The 18,414-nt window shown below is 42.2% G+C and overlaps 2 protein-coding genes across 2 annotated transcripts in view; both read right to left on the bottom strand.

Annotated features, from left to right (window-relative positions):
* The window catches only part of SERGEF (secretion regulating guanine nucleotide exchange factor), a 166,065-nt gene extending 164,607 nt beyond the window's left edge, over window positions 1–1,458 (bottom strand). The window contains 1 exon segment of the mRNA XM_075094659.1: window positions 1,361–1,458. Coding sequence (XP_074950760.1) covers window positions 1,361–1,384 — 24 coding nt within the window. The 5' untranslated portion in view covers window positions 1,385–1,458.
* A 637-nt stretch (window positions 1,459–2,095) lies between these two features.
* TPH1 (tryptophan hydroxylase 1) lies at window positions 2,096–16,844 on the bottom strand. The gene is made up of 11 exons (XM_075094651.1): window positions 16,796–16,844; window positions 12,943–13,080; window positions 11,835–12,018; window positions 10,318–10,418; window positions 9,532–9,599; window positions 7,811–8,007; window positions 7,196–7,331; window positions 6,555–6,681; window positions 5,328–5,423; window positions 4,632–4,765; window positions 2,096–4,332 (listed from the first exon to the last, which is right to left on the bottom strand). Exons 1-11 carry the CDS (start codon window positions 16,841–16,843, stop codon window positions 4,158–4,160), a joined length of 1,404 nt encoding a protein of 467 aa, XP_074950752.1. The 5' UTR covers window position 16,844; the 3' UTR covers window positions 2,096–4,157.
* Window positions 16,845–18,414: the final 1,570 nt, after the last annotated feature.

Below are 18,414 nucleotides of genomic sequence, written 5' to 3'. Positions count from 1 at the left end.
TGCAACCCCAGCATTTTAAGAAACACACTGGAATATATTCCGGTAAGACTTGAACTGCAAGCTAACAGTTACTAAGGAGGAAAGCCTGATTATATCAGGATGATTACCACCTGTTTAATTTTAATGCTGACAATATCTGCTCGTTACTAAGATCTTATTCCTATCAATGCTTTCTGGCAGTCCACCTCCAAAACGAAATCAGATGAACATGCTACCTTGTTCTGCAACCTAAACAAGTAAAGCAGAAATGCTTATCCCTCATTAACTAAGCCTTTTAGCTTAAAGTGGTCAAAATTAAAATATACCAATTATTATAGATTTATAAGCACAAAATTGTAGCCACTAAACCTATTATAGAAAGCAGCTAATGATAATGTGGTAATGTGTCAGGAAATCTCTTAGCCAATGTAATCTCTGTTAAGTGTCCAACAGTTTGAACGGCAACCTTCATTCACAAAGGTGGATTCAGTAACTTTCCCAGCCCGCACACTGCAGTAGCGGCAACACTCAACACCCACATTGCACCCACCCAGCTGGTGATCCCCAGGGGGGACTTTCCCTGCCTCACCTGTGCTCCCCCTGCCCATCTGCTCTCTGTTTACCCTTCCATCCCCGATGCAGCACCGGGTGTATCTTAAAAGGACACAGTTAGCAATAAATATTTTGTACCTACAGAAACAGCAACATTTCAGACAAAAACATCTGGCTGCTCTCCTCAGCCCATAGTTAACAGGCGGATGAGAGGTCAGGATTCAAGCTCAACAGGCAGATCAAATTGTTGTCTCAGTCACTACTACCGGTAGACAGTTTTAGAACGTGTTACTACTTAACAGACATAATTCCTTTTAGAAGGCTTGTCGTAAGCTCTCCTTTTAGCCTATAACTTGCTCTTCCCAGAAAGGTTGGCCTAGATGATCCCTGAGGACCCTTCCAACCTGTGATTCTGTGTGAACGTTCAAGTCTTCAAAAGGCGGCAAGCTGCGGTGCAGAAAGAAAACCGCAAGCCACGCACAAGCGTCTGTCCCAACACTAACATACCTATCTTCATTTACCCTTCCAAGGTTGACTGGTTATTACCAAACAGGACTACCACAGAGCAAAACGAGCTAACGAGAAAAAGAGATACCCATCTAACGCGATGAGGGCGCCTCACCACAGCGTTCTTGACTTTTTCGGAGGGGGGGGGGGGCGGGGGGGAAACGGACGGACGGACGGACGACACCTGGGGCCGCCCTTCCCCAGGGAAGCGAGTGGAGGACCGGCGGCGGCAGCGCACCCGGCCCCGGCCCCGCGCAGCGGGCAGAGCCCCCCTGCCCCCAGCTTCCCCGCCCTCACCGCGCCGCGCCGCGCGCCCGCTTACCCACGCGAAGAGCGCCGGCTCCATAGGGCCGGCAGCCCCCCGCCCTTCCCGCCGCGCCGCAGGAGGAAGAGGCGGAGCGGCGGCGGCGGGCTCCGGCGGGGCCCCGCCCGGCCGGGGGCGGGGTGGCTGTGGGGTGGGCGGCCGGTGCGGCTTCGCCCGGCGAATTTTCTGTCAGGACTTGGGGGCACCTGTTGATCCCCCTCAAAGTCCTCCGGAGCGATTTGGGGGGCGGGGGGGCGGCGGTGGCGAGCAGCTGCCGTGCTGATGGTCCCACCCGCGGCCCCCAGTGCCGCGGTTACCCGGCAGGCTCCAGCTCCGGCTGCCGCTTTCCCGAAAAACTCCCCAAAGCCCGAGGGCCGGGTCCTGCGGCGGGGGAGCACCCGCCGGGGCCGGGGCCTGCGGAACTCTCCCTCACTCCACCGCTTCAACGGGGGGGGGAATAGTACTAAGACTTCAAAAAAACTGAGGGGAAAATAAGGCATTCCTCAAATAAATATTTACAGTTTCCAAGGGAATTGAATCACAGGTGTGGAATATCTGCACCATAGTATAAAACATACAAACCCTTAGTCAGAAGGGAGTGTTGTGTGTTATTGCTACAGTGCTGAAGTAAAGTTGGTTTTGCTTCTAATAATTACCAGCAAGTCATTTATTTCATTGACATTTAGAAGTCCCCACAATAGTTTAAAATATTTAAATTATTACTGTTCTACATAGCCAGCAGGTTTGGACATGTGAAGCCAAACATACAGGTTGTTAATGCAATAGAAATGCAACTTCTCTACATTACTGTTAACAGTTTATTTTTTGCTACACAAGTGTAAATAAAGATACAATTGCTGGTTTTCCAAAGTATTTTAAATTAAGGGCTAATTTAGTAAAGTTTCCTACTTGAAATGTGTACATAGTTCAGACAAAGATTTGAAGTAACACAGATCTTATGTTGTTGAAATACACAAATAATGCCAATGTTTTTAAAAAGGCAGCTGAATATTAACTGTTGTCACAGAAGCAGGCAAAATAGATCGTCCCTTACTACTCACATATAAGGTTTCTTTAAAGACAAGGGCCCTAAAATCTACTTTAAGGTATAATGTAAGCCATAAATGTTGCAGACCATATTTCTGTGTCTTAGATGTTATTTAAAAAAAAGAAAAACATAGTTATGATGGGTTCACAGTCACAGAAAAAATTATCTAGACTTGATTTAAACAGTGAATATATTTGGAAAGATTGGGCCAGCAATTGCTTATGGAGCAGATGTGGCCTACCAGAAAGCATATGTAATTCAAACTGATTTTCAAGCACAGAGGTTCATGAAAGTCCTTTCGAGGTCTCAAAACCCTGGACTATCATCTCCAGTGTATAAGATTTCTGTCCATGTTTCCAGCAACATTCACAGCTGTAGATTCTGTATTTCCGGTAAGCTCTACCTATCAGTGCTTAGCATGCTATTAAATACACCCTGCACATCACAGATCTTCCATTCAGATGTATCATATCCTGTACATATATTCATTTCATTGTCAGGGTCAGCAGAAACAGTAGCTGGCACCGCTTTGTACAGCTATGCAGGATGCTTGAAACTATGGAGCCCTGAAAACTGGGATGTTTGCTACTATGTGATAGAAACAATTCACCAGGACACTCCTTCCCACCACTTGTAAAGTGCTCTTTGGAACTAGATATATTTTATGCTACAAGGTAGTTTGTTGCATTCATAGCCACAGAATTCCTATGAAATGCTTGGGACTTTCAGTTAACATTTGCTTGGCAGGGAATGAAGGCATTCAGGCCTAGTAAAGAAGAAACAAAATGTACCTTTGTGCAGCTTGTGCAGGTCAATAAAGTGACCAAGCGATCAATAGGATACTTAATCTTACAAAAAGCCAGGCTAGACTATGAACTTTGGCTGTTATTTTAATCTTTGGTGTTATTTTACAACTAATGAAACTATTTTGAATATTAAATTGTGATTTGGAAATGGGTGTAGGCTTTGTGCTAAGTCAGTACCTGATGGCTTGCTATTTTTTTTTCTCTAAATAAATTAAATCATGAAAAAGGCAAATGGTACTTCTCTAAGGAAAGGTCTTCACTCAGGTGCAATATCAGGGCCAGCAACAAAAATCCTGACTCTCTGAGCCAATAGTCTCTTAAAATAAACAGAATTAGGATTTCATGCAACAGCTCTGTATCTGCCTTGTACTAGAAGCATGACAAACAGTACATTTGAAATTCTCTGGGGGCAAGAAAGATCCTTCTGAAAGCAAGATTTGACCCCTCAATTTTATCAGCTCCAGCTATTTGTGTCCTGATGCTTTCATTGTAATCATTCAAGTTTTAAACGTAGTAGCACAGACTTAGAAGCACTGATTACTATAGCTTCTACACTATAAAGTCTGCAATGCTATAAAATTAGTAGCATAGACTACTAGAGTCAGAAACTGACATTTCCTTGGGGCAAATTATTCCATTATTGCCTCAAAAGACAGCTTCTGCAGCATCTGATCCCAAACCTGATCCACAGACCACACTTTTGCTCCAGTCTAGCAATGTCTCTTCTCCCCCACCAGCTTCTCAAAGGCCCCTCCAGGCCTTTTTTTTTAATCCAAGGGGGATAGAGGAATACATTCTGCAAGGGACTTTACACAGAGAAACAAAATGAAATTATTATCCTTATGGGCCATTCATTCTTCCATTTGTAAAGGAGAGACTTCTGCATACAACACATCACATGCTTAGAAAGAAATCAGCAGGGAAAAGAGTTGCCAAGTGCACCACACTGGTGACAGGGGTGTTAAACTTCCAGCTGCTTGCCCATCTTGCTGAGGGCATCACTGACAATGTCCAGCTCATGACGTAGCTCATTCACCACACTGGCAATGCTCTTCGTGTCTTTCAGGATCTGCACACTTTGAGTATATGGATTGTACTTCACACCAAATGGGCGTTTGATGGTTTTTGCAAACTCTCTATTCAAGTAAAAAATAATAAGAGGGAGTTATAAACAAAACACAAATGCATCCTCTGTATGCAATCAGTATCAATAACCACTTTTCTAAAGCTACCTACTTTCTTAAAAAATAGTTGTAATTGTTACATAGTTCATCATCTTCCCCCCCAGTACGTGGAAGACCAAGCAAATACTAATCTTGGCTTTCCAACCCCATAAAAGCTGGTTATAGAACTGTGATAGAAATAAAAAGGTTTGCTGCTGCTACTGAGATGCATGAAATCAAACCTGCTTTTATAAACCAGAAGAGATCTGTACCTCATCTTTTCCTTTGCTTCTTCAAAACTTTCAGAAACAAAATAAACCTCCTGGAAGGTTGTAATGAGGCATTCTTGCTTGCAGGTGACCCTTGGATCAAAAGGCTTGACTTTGGCATTGCCAGAGAGCGAGTGCTGGTAACATAACGTGTTATCATGTGTCAGAGGAACATCACCACCCAAACAATCCACAAGGAAGATGACATGAGGAAGAGTGAATAAAAAAGAAAAAGGTTAAGTGATACCATATTCAGTGCATTGCTTCTTAAAATTTTCATCTGCAGATGAACAGTAGTTAAAGCTTAACAAATGGAATAACTCTGAACAGTCACATTCTGCCAATCTGGGTCAAAAAAGGGATTCCTCCGACAGGAGGCTCATGTGTAAACAAGAGTGCTATTTTCAGAATCTGGTTAAACCAGCAGACCTTTATTCTAAAATAGTTACCTGGAACCTAATGTTAAGAAATACCAGTAATCTTCCTGTCAAAGACATGGGAGCTCCTCGTCATATATCCAAAAGCAGACTGTCCAGCAATTATTGCCACAGAGAATTTGCTTGAAGTCTAGTAGGTATCCAGGAGTTTTCAAAAGAAGGATTTTTAGAATTATACTTAATAAAAACCAGGGCAAAACAGTGACAATAATAACCAGATAAAAACAAAGAAAAGACGTAAATAAACAGTAAATATTCTTACCCTGAGCTCACTAATCGAAGAGAGCAAGCCAGCCCCATAAACTCGTAGCTGTCCCTCCTGCTTGCACAAGCCAAACTCTACAGTGAAGAAGTAGCACTGAAATAGAGAAGGGAGTAAAACAATTCAGCCTTCAGCAAAGATGCAGTGGTGAACCAGGTGGGGACATTTTTATTTGCAGGTAGTGTCAAACAGTTGCAAATATCAGACAGTCACCACTTGGTTATCCTTCTCGGATATTTAAAGAGGAGGGAATGCAGAATGGAAGGGTGAGGAACTACAGGACTGCATGTGTCTCATTAGAAAGACTGATATTATAGATCACCCAAATAGGCTAGAAGCTGTTAATGTTAGTAGGAACATGGAGACATAAAACTGTTTTGAGAAATATTGTCGTGACATGACAGCTTCGGCTTAGAAGAAACACTGAACAGAGAGGATATCTGTGAGTGAGTGAAATCATCAGCCCACTACAGTTTGTTCCTCACTTGCTTAGTGGTCTGTAAAATTAAAGATGTTTCATTTGCTGAATTTCAGGATTTCCACAGGTATATGGGGAGGAATGCTATTTTCATAGATGGCTTAATTCTGCTCCCACTGAAGACAGCAGAAATTTTACTACTAGCTACACCGGGGGGGGCAAAAAGATTTAAAAACATCAGCAAACCAGTTCTTTCATAACTGGCATCAATTATTTTTCATCTAAATTTCATTTTCATCTTAAAATATTTTTGTCAAAGCATCCAGAAACTGATATCCAGGAAGTAAGATTCGTTTATATTATTTTTAATTTCTTGGCTGAAAAATGTCTAATACTTGTGCTCACCACATTCAATGAAAACACCATGTAATTTCAATTAATTCTATATATTAAAGAAATAGATTCCTTTTTAAATCATTTAATCATGTTTCCAGAAGTGAAAAGATTTTGTTTGGAAGAAACAGACCATAGAATTTCAATCTAGAAGAAGTGACCTACCACCAGAAGTTGCACCCTTACTTGACAGCCAAGTGAAGAAAAATACCAATCATATCAACCCTAAAATGCATTTTTTTTCCTAGCATGGAAAATTTTTATATGCTCTAAAAGCCAAGAACCAGTGAAACACGTGGGTCTAGCAGCTGGTGTGGCTAACATTGATATGAAACTCTGAATTTATTCGATGGAGTAGGATCAGCGTAGCAAAGCACAAAGCTTTCAGTGGGATCACCAGGCACTGATACACTCACTGTTGCCAGTTTTTGGACAGCCTCATCTGATGCCCCAAGTGATGCAAGACCAATTTCCTGGGAGAACTGAGCAAAACTGGGTTCAGCCAAAAGAGGAACATGGCCTAGAAGCTCATGGCAGGTATCACTGGAAAAAAAAGAAAAAAAAAAAAACAACACACACACACACCACACAAATCTCATGATCCACCTTTGTAGTAGAGTGAAAAAGCAGCACCACTGAACAGATACAATGTCTTGTGTTAAACTCTTAATATCCAAAAGACTGAAAAATGTCAATCATGTTTAAATGAAAGCAATTGAGCAGGTCATACCAGCTCTAAGTAAGTATAAAACCTCACATTTTCAAAATTAATATCTGAGCTGCACATTTATGAGGTAATTGAATATTAAACTAACTCTGCGCACAATGACATCAGTAAGAGTTCTCCAATAACATGCGGTACTTTTGAAAATCCTGTACTTATGAAGATGGCACTTGAGCATGCTAAAACTTCCTTACATTCACCGTGAAGGCTGAGTCTCCAGCACCTTTTTTTAAGTTTTCTTGCTGGTGTTCTTAAACAGCTTTTAAGTAGCTTGGCTCTGGGCAGAAAGATTCAAAACTCTCTCAAATTCTACCCCAAGATTAAATGACTCACGGCTCTGGTGTATAGAGTGGGTCCGAGCTGTGTCTAACGTATTGAGTGCAGTGAAAAACTCTGAATGCTAATCCTGCCAAGAAGTCTCTGGGTGATAGGTATCCAGCAACAGGTCGAATCGTGAAACCTGTGCGCTCTGAAAAGGAATGGAGAAATGGTACATTAGTGTACAATTGTACAATGTCGTCACCTTTCCTGCTACAACTGGGATAAAAGCCACAGCACTACTTTGGCTCAGGAGCACCTGGGAAAATGAGGCATGATTAGACAAATTAGACATAAGCTTGAGAATGACCAACATTTAGTAAAAACGTCCCTACCTCTGTATAGGTGAATTTCCTACAATTTCATGCCTAGAGCCAATACAATACAGCTAGGTATCTCTTTAGCCAATCCTAATAGTCTCTTTAGAGGTAACATTGGCCCCTCAAATGTCACTGTTTGCATATATTCAAGACACAATACATTAAAACACTGATGGCCAAAAGGCTTCTTAAAGGACCAGAATGAATACAAGCAAAACAGACCAAGGGCAGATTTTTTGTGCCCCTATAAGAGCAGTGTGATTTGCAATGGACCTTAGTTCCTTTTTGTGTAAGAAAATTAGTACGTTACCTTTCAGGAAGCGGGACACATCTTCCAGCTGGGGGATATTGTCTTCCCTGTACCCACAGTATTTGGTGAGCAAGGGTAAGTTTTTAAGGTACTCTCTGCAGGCATGAGTTGGGTAAAGCTTGTTAAGCTCTCGGTACACAGTCCCCCAAGTCTTGATCTCCTCCTCAGTAAATTCAATCTTGGGAATTGGGTCACCACTACAAGGGGAAGAGGAAGAAAAGACATTCCTCAGTAAATGGCTAATAACGGATGACTCTTTTACTTACTATTATTATTTAACAGTTATATGGCTGTGACACCTGGTCAGGGTTAAGACCCCATTGCATTAGGCACTGTCAAATACACAGTGAGGTCTGGTCTATGCCCTGGAGAGCCTTTAGTCAAAGGGCTTGCTCTCTTTTCCACCTAAATGAATGAACAAGAGTCTTTGCATTGACCTTACTGGAGCCTGAAACTTTGGTCCTGTAAACAGTTTAAGAGTTTAATGCTGAGAGTAACATTTTTAAATACCTGCAAAACCTTTACAGCTTCAGGAGCTGAGAACACATCCTTTTCCCTGTAGGGCTTCCCTGTCTGCAATTACTTTCCATTACCTTTTTGTTTTGTTTTAGAAAACGAGAATTCCCAAATTTAGTAACACAATGTGTGGAAGCAGCTAAATACACGCATTAGGTAAAAATTGTGCTTCTATGCAGAGGAGACAAGCATCTGTCTGAACATATTACTTGTAGTCCATCTCTCCTATGTAGCCCTCAGGATCTTGATTAAAGTGGATTATAGCAAGGATGTGACCTAAAGCCCGCTGAAAGCAATGGGAGTGTTCCACTGAGCTTCCACTGCCAGCCAGGTAAGCCAGCATGGCAGATGCTTTCCCAAGGGAATCCCTGTTAACAACACATTAACAGTAACCAGCTCTGTGCTGTGGTAACCAGTTGCATTAGTACACAGTGCAATATTGCTCTAGGTACCCACCATTTCTAGGTAATTTCCAACTGAGCAACTTGGCATCTAAATTCAAGCGGGCAACAGCAACATGAAAATCATGTTTAGAAAGAATTTACAGCTATTAAACTCTTACTGCTTTAAGAGCTCCCTCCCCCAAGCAGCATCTCTAAAGACAGAAGCTCTTCAAGTTTCTTTTCACAGAAAACTTCTTATCTACACATCACATGCACTAGTTTGAACCAGGAAAGAAAACTCAAGTATTAACATTTGCCCAGAGAGTTTACACTCAGTGGTCAATGGGCTATAATATTAAGTTTTGCCTCCCTTCTCTCTCCTTCACAAAGGAGACCAACCAGCCCTAGTCAAGTCAGTACGTCCTGACACAGGCAGCTGTGCAACATGCATTGTCCACCCGCTTCCTTTGTTGTGCCCATTTCCAGAGAAGCACAGAGGGACTGCAGACCAAATGCACCACATTGGCAGCACGGGCTTCCTGCATCACTGCCCATCTGAGGGTCAGCCCTACCACAGGTGCCATAATGGCCAAGCAACCACAGGCTGATCCTCAAACCAATCAGAGGCCTGGGGAGCTATAAGGTGGCCTACATCTTTTAATCTTGACTTACCTCTCCCTTTGTTTTACCCCTCCAGCTCTGCTTCCTGAGCCAAGCGCGCCTCATCAAGATCTGAGCCCAGGCAACATAAGCTCCTGCCAGTCCACTCTGCTACAATTTCAAAGCACCCAGAAGTCTTATTCTGGAAGAAGTCAAACTTACTGTTTGTAGTTCATAGCCAGGTCTGCAAAATACTTTCGCCTCTTGCGATAGACGTTGTCTTTGAAACCCTGGGGGAAGAGGGAAGGGGAAAGGGAAAACAGAGTTGAACGAGTTTCCAAACTGTAGTAAATAAATTCATTTAAAACAAGACACTTGAAATTCCTTCAGCTGGGAAATATAAAAGCATGCTGTGTGAGAATGACAACAGGGCAGGAACCTCATAGCTATAATCTGAAATGTTTAATAGCTGTGAATTAAGCCAATATTCCAATTCAAAGTAAGGATCAGTGGTTTTATACATGCAACTATATATTCAATAGACAAGGATTCATTTCAGTCATATCAGTTTTTATACAAAACTTTGTTACTTGCTTAATTACTCTAAATTACAGGACAAATTGTCCATTTGCAGTCCCCCAAGCACCAATTTGTTTGCTCCATTTAGAGTAAGGAAGAAAGAAAGAGGAGAAACCAAGTCTGCCTCACAACAGCCTTTTTTCCCTTTTTTTTTTTTTTCTTTTTTTCAGTTTCCATGCAACCGCTCAGTGCCCAAACCTGCAGTCCTCACACCTGTACGCCTTGCAGAAAGGCATGGGAGCTAAATACAACGGTGGCCTTGCCTGAACTAGGAAAAAGACATGAAACTCCCAAGAGAAGGTGCTGGGACACACAGAGGCGCCGTTGAGGGGAAGGAGAAGGAGGAGGAAAAGCTGCAATTTTTTTAAAGTAAGCTCCTCAAAGTAGATTTTCACTAAGGACTGAGCACAGGAGGAAAGAGATACTTACTGGATGGTCAGCATCCAAATCAGACCCATACATCAGCACTCTGTTTGCACACTTATCCAAATCTGAGATCTTCTTCGGAAACCAGGGAACATTCTCCATGTCTAGGGAACACATGGAATCCACAAAGTTATTAAAAACGCCAAGCATGCTGAGGGAGGAAACGCTACTTTCAAGTATGGCTATGGTGGTTACAAGCGAAATCTATAAATTAAAAGGGTTATGAATAAGACAAGGGAGTCCACTGCCTATCTGGCACCAGCCTACAGCTCACACTTCCTCCTCTGTCACTGCCACAGTCTGCCTACAGAGCACAGCCAGCTCCAAAGTGTCCAGGGGAGGAAATGGTTAATATCAGTTTTCTGTGGCCCTTAACTGTTATTACTGTTAATGTTAGAGTAGTATCTAGAGGCTCCCACTGAGACAAGGCCTCCTTGTGCGTAATGCTGTGAATCTTCTAGGGTACAAAGCATGCAAAGGAACAGAGGATTGATCTGCCAGTGATCCCTGGGCAAAGCAGGAACAGGTCTGAGTCCTCCCATCCTGCTTTAGTGACCATGGGAAATAAACATTGCTCTGTGGTTATGTACCTCAGAAGCATCCAGCTTTGCTGAGCTATTTGTGGGGAAGAAGAGGGAAGAAAGCAATTTCAGCCCTGCAGCCTTGGAGAGATGCATCATTACAGTTTTGCTACTTTTTTTTTCCCCAAGATTGGTTACAACCAAGCTCTTCGCAGAGTGGTTAATACACTGTTTTTCTGCCCCAATGTCCTTCAGTTTTCTTAAAAAAGGTAGGGGCAGTGTTTAGATTGAAACTCCCCTTACTTAGGACTAAAGAAAGCCATTTTTGTCCAAGAGACACCAGCTCACACCTTCCCCTACCTATGAGCCTATGCCAAGAACAGTGGCTGAGAAATACATGGGACCAACTTCCCACTGCCCTGAACTTTAGGCATCTCTTTAACTAGAAGCAACGGTAAACAGGATGTGTAGCATCCTAAAGTTAAAAGGCACCTCTTTCACGCTAATATAAGTAACCAGTTACAATGAAAAGTGGTAAAAAAAAAAAAGATTAAATCAAGAGTTACATGAGGAAATTGCAGAATCCACCTCTTGCCCTCACCAGCGTCTGAACTGAACCAGGTTCTGTCAGTATTATACCTCTGTCATCCTGCTGTACAGTCCCTAGCCAAGCCCTGCATTCAGACTTCACTTGCATGCCAGCCTGCATGGGTGCAAAGACTCCCACTCATGCCAGTTGTGCTGTGCTGAGAATGGATGGGAGCACGGCCAACGGACACACAATTTACCCCGGCCTGAAACAGCCTGTATTCCTAGCTGACACCAGCCAACACAGCCCAGCTCATATCAAGCAAACTACACTCGTTCACAACACAGAAGCATAAACCTGGCAGCTACTGATTGAAAACACTATGCAAATGCAGATATGGACACCATAGAAAGATTTCAAACCAACACATTGAGAAGTTCATTTTCATCATAAGTGTCTCTTGTACTTACCATCTTCCTGGATATTGAAATGCTCTGTCGGGTTCACAGAGACAATGTTGACGTGGGATTTCAGGAGCTGGAAGATCTCATTCAGTTGTTCCCTGTTACTGTCACAGTCCACAAAGATCTCAAACTCAGAATTTCGTCTCTTGGACTTCCGTGACTCTATATGTACCAGATTTACATGCTTCTCCTGTTTTGTAAGAAGTAATGTTTTCAAACAGATTGACTAAAAACTAAAATCTATTTTTCAAATGAATATTCATCACCTTTGCAAAGCTATTTTAGTTAATTGGATCTCTTAATAGCAGTTTGCTTATTGGAGTAGGGGAAAATAGTTTTATTTTTAAAAGCTTCCTATTCAGAAGAAAATGAAAGAGAACCAATGTTCTTTCAATTTAATTTACATTTAGGAAGCACAGAAGGACACAGTCCGGTAGTTGAAATTCATAGACCTTTTTCTTTCACCCCTCCCAGAGGAAGCTGATTAGCAACTGGGCCTGGGGAAATTCACCAAAATGTCAATCAAGCCTCCATATAATTATCTCACAAGTAAGCAACAGATTTAAACACAGTCATTTTCAAGGCATGAGTTTCACTTTTATTTGAAAAAATTATTTAATCATATGTTTTATATCAAGAACACAGAGGAAACCCCAGGCTAAGACATGCGGGGCCAGATGACAGAGCGAACAAGTACAGTTGTGCAGTTGCAGTTACTCTGTCGTCCACAGTCTGGCTAGGCAGGGTGACAAGGGCGCTGGACTTGACCCAGTGTAGGTCAGCACCCCAAGTGTCTACCTGCCATCAGCAGGAGCTTCAGACCCACCGTTTATATGCAGTAGAAACAATAAGTGGCAAACTCTCTTCATGAGGGGAAAAGAAAAAATTCTCTCAATCCTTAGTACGTGCAGATGATACATTTTGTGAAGATTTTTAGCCAGCCAGCATCTAATTTCTGAGGCATAAATTTGCCTTTATGGGTAATTCTGGGTGCAAAGTAGGATCCAGGTTAGGAATGACATCCTTAGTAAATGGATGTAAATAAATCTAACACGTTTCAAAACTATGCTGTGATATATCATATATGTGTGATATATATGCGATTATTACATACCTGAAAGAGTTTTAATGCTTTCACAAGTCCTCCGACTTCATTCTTCAAGGAAAAAATGATGGCTGTTCTTCCTCTTTCTGATGCATGGTCTTCATTCTCTTTATTATCTTCAATCATCATGTAATTTGACTTATTTAACTAAATGCAAACAAACAAAAATATTGTTTTAATGGCTAGTAGTGCAAAAAGTATAAGGTTTCACATTTCAGTTTGTCTTGGGTTACAATTGTGCTTTGACTGATCAAGAACAAAAGGAAAGGTGCTAATTAAATTGTTACACAATAACAGGCGTAAAGTTAGGCACACACAGAATCTGTGAGATCTGAAGATGAAATACTGATATTTCTTTTTTCTGTTGAATGATTTTACAGACATCTTTAGTCACTCTTTAGGATGACTCGGCAGAAAATGTTTTCAAAGTATAGTTTATAATTAGCATTAGTGTTTTTGGGGGGGGAAAATGAGCTACAAGATGTCAGCATAAATAAGTTGAACAAAATACTTGTTAGCAAATCTGACAAATATTCGTAAAGGGAATAATCCAAAACCTGCTGGATATAAGCAGGAAAAGATGAGTCAGGCTTTAGTAGATCAGAACTAAATAAAGATATCATTGCCTTTCTCTCACTACATAACTGTAAAGCACTGCTTTTACCGAAAACCGAGACAAAAACCTAAGGAGTTAAAATGTTGTGCTGACCAGGATCTGTCAACTATAGAGACAGTCCCACTCTGATCAACCACAACAAAGCTATTCCATCTGTTGGGTCCCCTAATTCACATACCAAACCACTATCACAATCACCCAAATCACACATTGAAAATTTTCAGACAACGAACCAAAAATTTTCAGGAGCAAGTGGTTTTGTACATTACTAGCGATCACACTCCTGACTGTGTTGAAATCAGTGGATATTGCAGATTATATTCTTAACCACATGTAGCCAGGCCATAAATAGAGATAATATAGAAACAATTAAGAATGCAGAAAATACAAAGCAAAGAAAAAACTCAAGGCTTCGAAGCAGAGGTTGTCTCCCATATGTCTTCAAACCTTGCAAAAAGAAACAAAAAAGGTGAGGTTTCAGAAGGAACCAGTGAGAAAGAAGAGAAGAACAAATAGCAATAAAGCGCCTTTGTTGGAATTATTTTTCATTTGACAGAGTTGTTAAAGATATGACTATCTGGGGACAACTCATCACAAAATGAAAGAGCAAAAATAAAAATGCAATCAAAATGCAGCAGTTCTGCATTCCCTTCTACAGTCTAACTTTAACCTCTTTAAAACGGATAATGCTGTAGAGCTAAGTATTTCTATCTATAACAGGTAGGTTTAAAGAAAACAAAAAACTGATTTTACCTGTATTTTATCAAAACATTCCCATTTATCTTTCAGATTAAGACAATAATCTGCCTAACAAAATAATTAAATTAGTTCCTTTTAAATTGAGTGGTTTACAACAAGGCTGGTATTTGACGCTGCGCTGCGAAAGGTTTCAAGCAGGTTACTAGCTGTGAGCTGTTCAAGGTGCAGAAGTGGTATCCAGCGGAAGGGGTCTTGCTCCAAGTCCACTGATGCTCATGGAAATATAATCACTGGATTTCTCACTTGGTCCCCATCTCCAACAAGTTGGCACTATATGATGAGCCTGGATGACAGCATCAGTCCATCATACTGTTCCTGATCCAGCAAAGCCACTGATCTCTGTCAACTTGAGTCCAGACGTTAAATTCTCTGCTGAAAGCAGGTGAGAGGGCCCAATCCAGGCTCTGCTGAGCAGCCTGGAGGTTTCACAGCTTGTTTTAGCAAGCACCAGATCAAGATCACAAGAGCCAGGAACAGGCACTGAGCAGGGGCCTTTAAGCAGAGAAGAAAAAACTAATAACCCTAACAACTACATATAGGTTGTTGTTTGTTTTCTCAAGTGTGAGCCAAATCGTACTCAGAGGATGCTGCCATAGAAGAAGCTGCATGCAAAGAAGCGTCCATAACAAATAGAGTTAGATGGCGGTCTTTGAAGGCAAAGACTGTTGGGCAGTTTTATATACGTGGCTTATACGCAGCATGTTGGCTTGATTCCACATTCAAGATCACTGACTTAGGATCAGCTTATGAGATTCGGCATAGTTACGTGCAACATTATAAGGTGCACAGCTAGGACAAACCACATACATCGAAGACTAATGTTCTTGTTCCTATATTGCTATTTCAACTTCCATTGTATTTAGGATCAGGGGACAACATTTGTAAAGTAATATGTTTCAGAGACCAACAAAGAAAATACAACAAAACGCAGCATGTTCTTACGTTAACTTTAAAAATTACCTCTAACTTACGAATTTGAAAAAAGTTGCAGAAGAAAAATTCAGATGCCTACAATGCCAAACACACACCACTTACACTTTTAGCCCTAAATCAACATTCATCTTTGTCTTTCAATTTAAAAACAGACTAAAAACAGCTCTGCATTAATGCGGCAACCATTTTGGTGCAAAACAACAAGAGAAAAATGGTAACGCAAAAATAATGCCTCTCGTCCAACAGCTGCCTCTTCACCTTCATTTTATTCTGTATCAGTAGCTCTGCTCTAATCAACTCTGACACTTTTCCTTTGCATGGTAACATATCTGAGCTTGGGGGGGGGAATTAATATTGCTCTGATGCTTATTATTAATGATGCAAATCATTAACTGATTTCCCATCAGCCTGACTCAAGTCTTAATGAAAATACACAAACCCAGGGGTACTTCTGAAGCCCTTATTTAGATAGATATCTAGGTGTGTTCTGGTTAAAGATGGCTCCTTTTGGAGCCCATAGCAGTTACCTTCCCTTTCTCCCCCTCCCCAAAGAATATTCTCTGTAAGACAGATATTTGAAGGTGTATATTTTGTGCTTTAATTCTCTATATTAATGGATAGCCAAGATTTAATATTATCCAAATGTACTTGTCTAAAGGGAATTATGTTTTAGAGCCAAAAATTGAAGACCAAGAAAGTCTTATTTTTAAAAAATGTATTTGATATAGATTGCCATTAATTGTACTCAATAAAAAAGTCACAGCAGGCTTTTAATATCCTCCTCCCCCAGTAGCTGCCTACTTTCTCGCTGTCCTTTTGACACACTTCTTAGTGGGGAAGGATGAAGACTTGATCTTAAGAGTGACCACGACTGGATGTCCCATTACAGGGAAATTTTTCAGACACACCAAAGGTCTTCCTTCAATTTACTTCTCGGGCACCAAACTGAAAGCTGTGCTGAACAGTTTATTTGGCTTCCGAAGTTCTGAGGGATGTGGCAAAACAGCCTCTTGTGAAACTTTACTCCATTACAGTCAGCGCTTTTATAAGAAATTTTACTGACATTTTAAACTGTTCAATATCAATAACTGTGGCCAACACGTAAGTGCTGATTTTATCTCATCTTCTCTGATGTACTAAGCATATGCCCACTATAACATGAAATAATCCAGTAGCGGATTATTCTGGGCTATATCACACCCCCTATCTTGAAGCAATGATGCACCAGAAGTTACTTTTGTCCTACCTGAATTTCATCTGCTCGCATTTGAATTTCTTCCCCCCATGGCCATCCAGAAGCAGCTGCACAAATCAGTCCCATCCCAATCCCAGCGGCGCCGAGCACTCCCACCGACGCCAGAGGAGCATCACAGGGCTCTCCAGGCAACGGGGGCCAGAAAGCTCGCCTTTTCCCCCAGCACCGCCGCTCCCGAGAACGGCAACAGTGAGGCGGCGTTTTACCCGCAAGCCAGGTTTCGCCCCCCGTTTCACGCCCTCGCCGCGCTGCTCCCGGGCAGGTGAGCCGCAGCCCATCCCCATCCCGCACCCCCTCACCTGACCGGCGGCCTCCAGCGAGCCCTCGCGGCGGGGAGCGGGATGCATGGCCGGGACGGCACCGGACGGGACGGGCAGCGCCGCCGCTTTATGGAGGGGGCGAGAGCCGCCCCTAATCGCCCTCCGCGGCGGGCGGGGGCGGAGGGAAGCACCGCCCCAGCTGAGGAAGGGGTTCGTTAACCCTGTTAATAATACCCGCTGAAAGCTGTTTATTCACACACCGTTGGAGGAGCAGGAATGCTCAGAAGCAGCCACCAACCATCCGCCATCTCCACGCCCCAAAAGAACCCGTGCAAAAAGAGGTGCTTGCCCTCCTGAGCTACACCTGTAAAAGGATGATTAAGGGGGGGTCAGGCAGGACTGCCTTTTTGTGGGGTTTGCAGCTAGCATGAATTGGCACCCCACGGGGCTGAGGAGAGCAAGCGGTCGGGTGGACGAGGCCTGTCTGCCACCATCGTGTCCGTGCAGCCTCCTCCCAACATGTGTCCGCTCATCGCAAATTAACATACGTGCTACCTGCGGGAAAAGGAAGGCAAACTGCGTAAGTGACAGGTTGTGAGGGCTGAATCCACAGCTGAGGGTAAATCAGCAGGAGTTGCCTCCAAGGCAATGCCTTAGCTAAGGGGAATTGGCAGCCCAGGTGAGAAGCTCCCCTAAATGTTCTACAAAGCTGTTGCAAAAGCACGTAGTGCAGGCTGCAGTCTCAAAGAGAAACATGGCGGGTAGATGTATCAAGTTCTTCACTGAAAATAAAAGTGCATTTGTGGCTGTGAAAATAAACTGCAGCCCATTACTTCTTTTCTAAAAGGTTCCTCCACAAACGGGAAGAATAACTATAGTTCAATTAACAGGAAAGTATGTATTTTTGTATCTTATATACAGTACCATTTATTTTCTATATAGATCTAGACATATATTCATCTTTTAGAAACTATCATAGTTTTTAGACTCCAATAAGCCCAGTCCTCACTGTCTCCTCTCAGGTCAGACTTGGCAACAACATTAGGTTAAGGAGATTTGTGGTACACAGCAGGAGAAGCCAAAACGTTCCCCAGAAACATAATCCCTTGGAGTCTTTAGGGATCTGAGGGAGGAGAGAATGATTGTTTTGTATTGGGCCTGGGGCTGTCTGAAAAACAGAGGTTCTGGTCTTTAGTTATGTTCTTTACAAAGCTACCTTTCAAAGAAATGCTCAAAAATCAGTACAACTAGTTTTACCCTAATTTACTCAAGTGTCTGAAAAATCTCCAGTATTTCTCTCTTCAGTGCCTAAAATATGGAAACCTTGATTCCAGATAGATCTTTTAGACACTGATGTAACACAAATTGTAATTACACTGATGAAGCCAAAATGCAGGCTAACATCTAGCCAAGGCAGACACAGTCACGCTTACAGAGACATCTCCAATGATGTCAGTGTCTTCCATCTTCCTAGAAGACATGGAACTTCAGACAATCCTATTTCAAAAAGGACTGAGGGTGACAAGCTCTGCCCTTCAGACACAGCACAGGATTGAAGGACCATGGCTGTAAGTGATGACATAGCTGGAAAAGGCAGTTAGTTCCAGTTTGCTAATAGGATGTATTTCGTGACCAGATGCTTCAATTTTCCCTTCGTA

Source organism: Phalacrocorax aristotelis, chromosome 5 (assembly GCF_949628215.1).
Source record: "Phalacrocorax aristotelis chromosome 5, bGulAri2.1, whole genome shotgun sequence".
Lineage (NCBI taxonomy): Eukaryota > Metazoa > Chordata > Aves > Suliformes > Phalacrocoracidae > Phalacrocorax > Phalacrocorax aristotelis.
The sequence above is the reverse complement of the archived record's forward strand: the minus strand, read 5'-3'. Positions and strand labels throughout refer to the sequence as shown.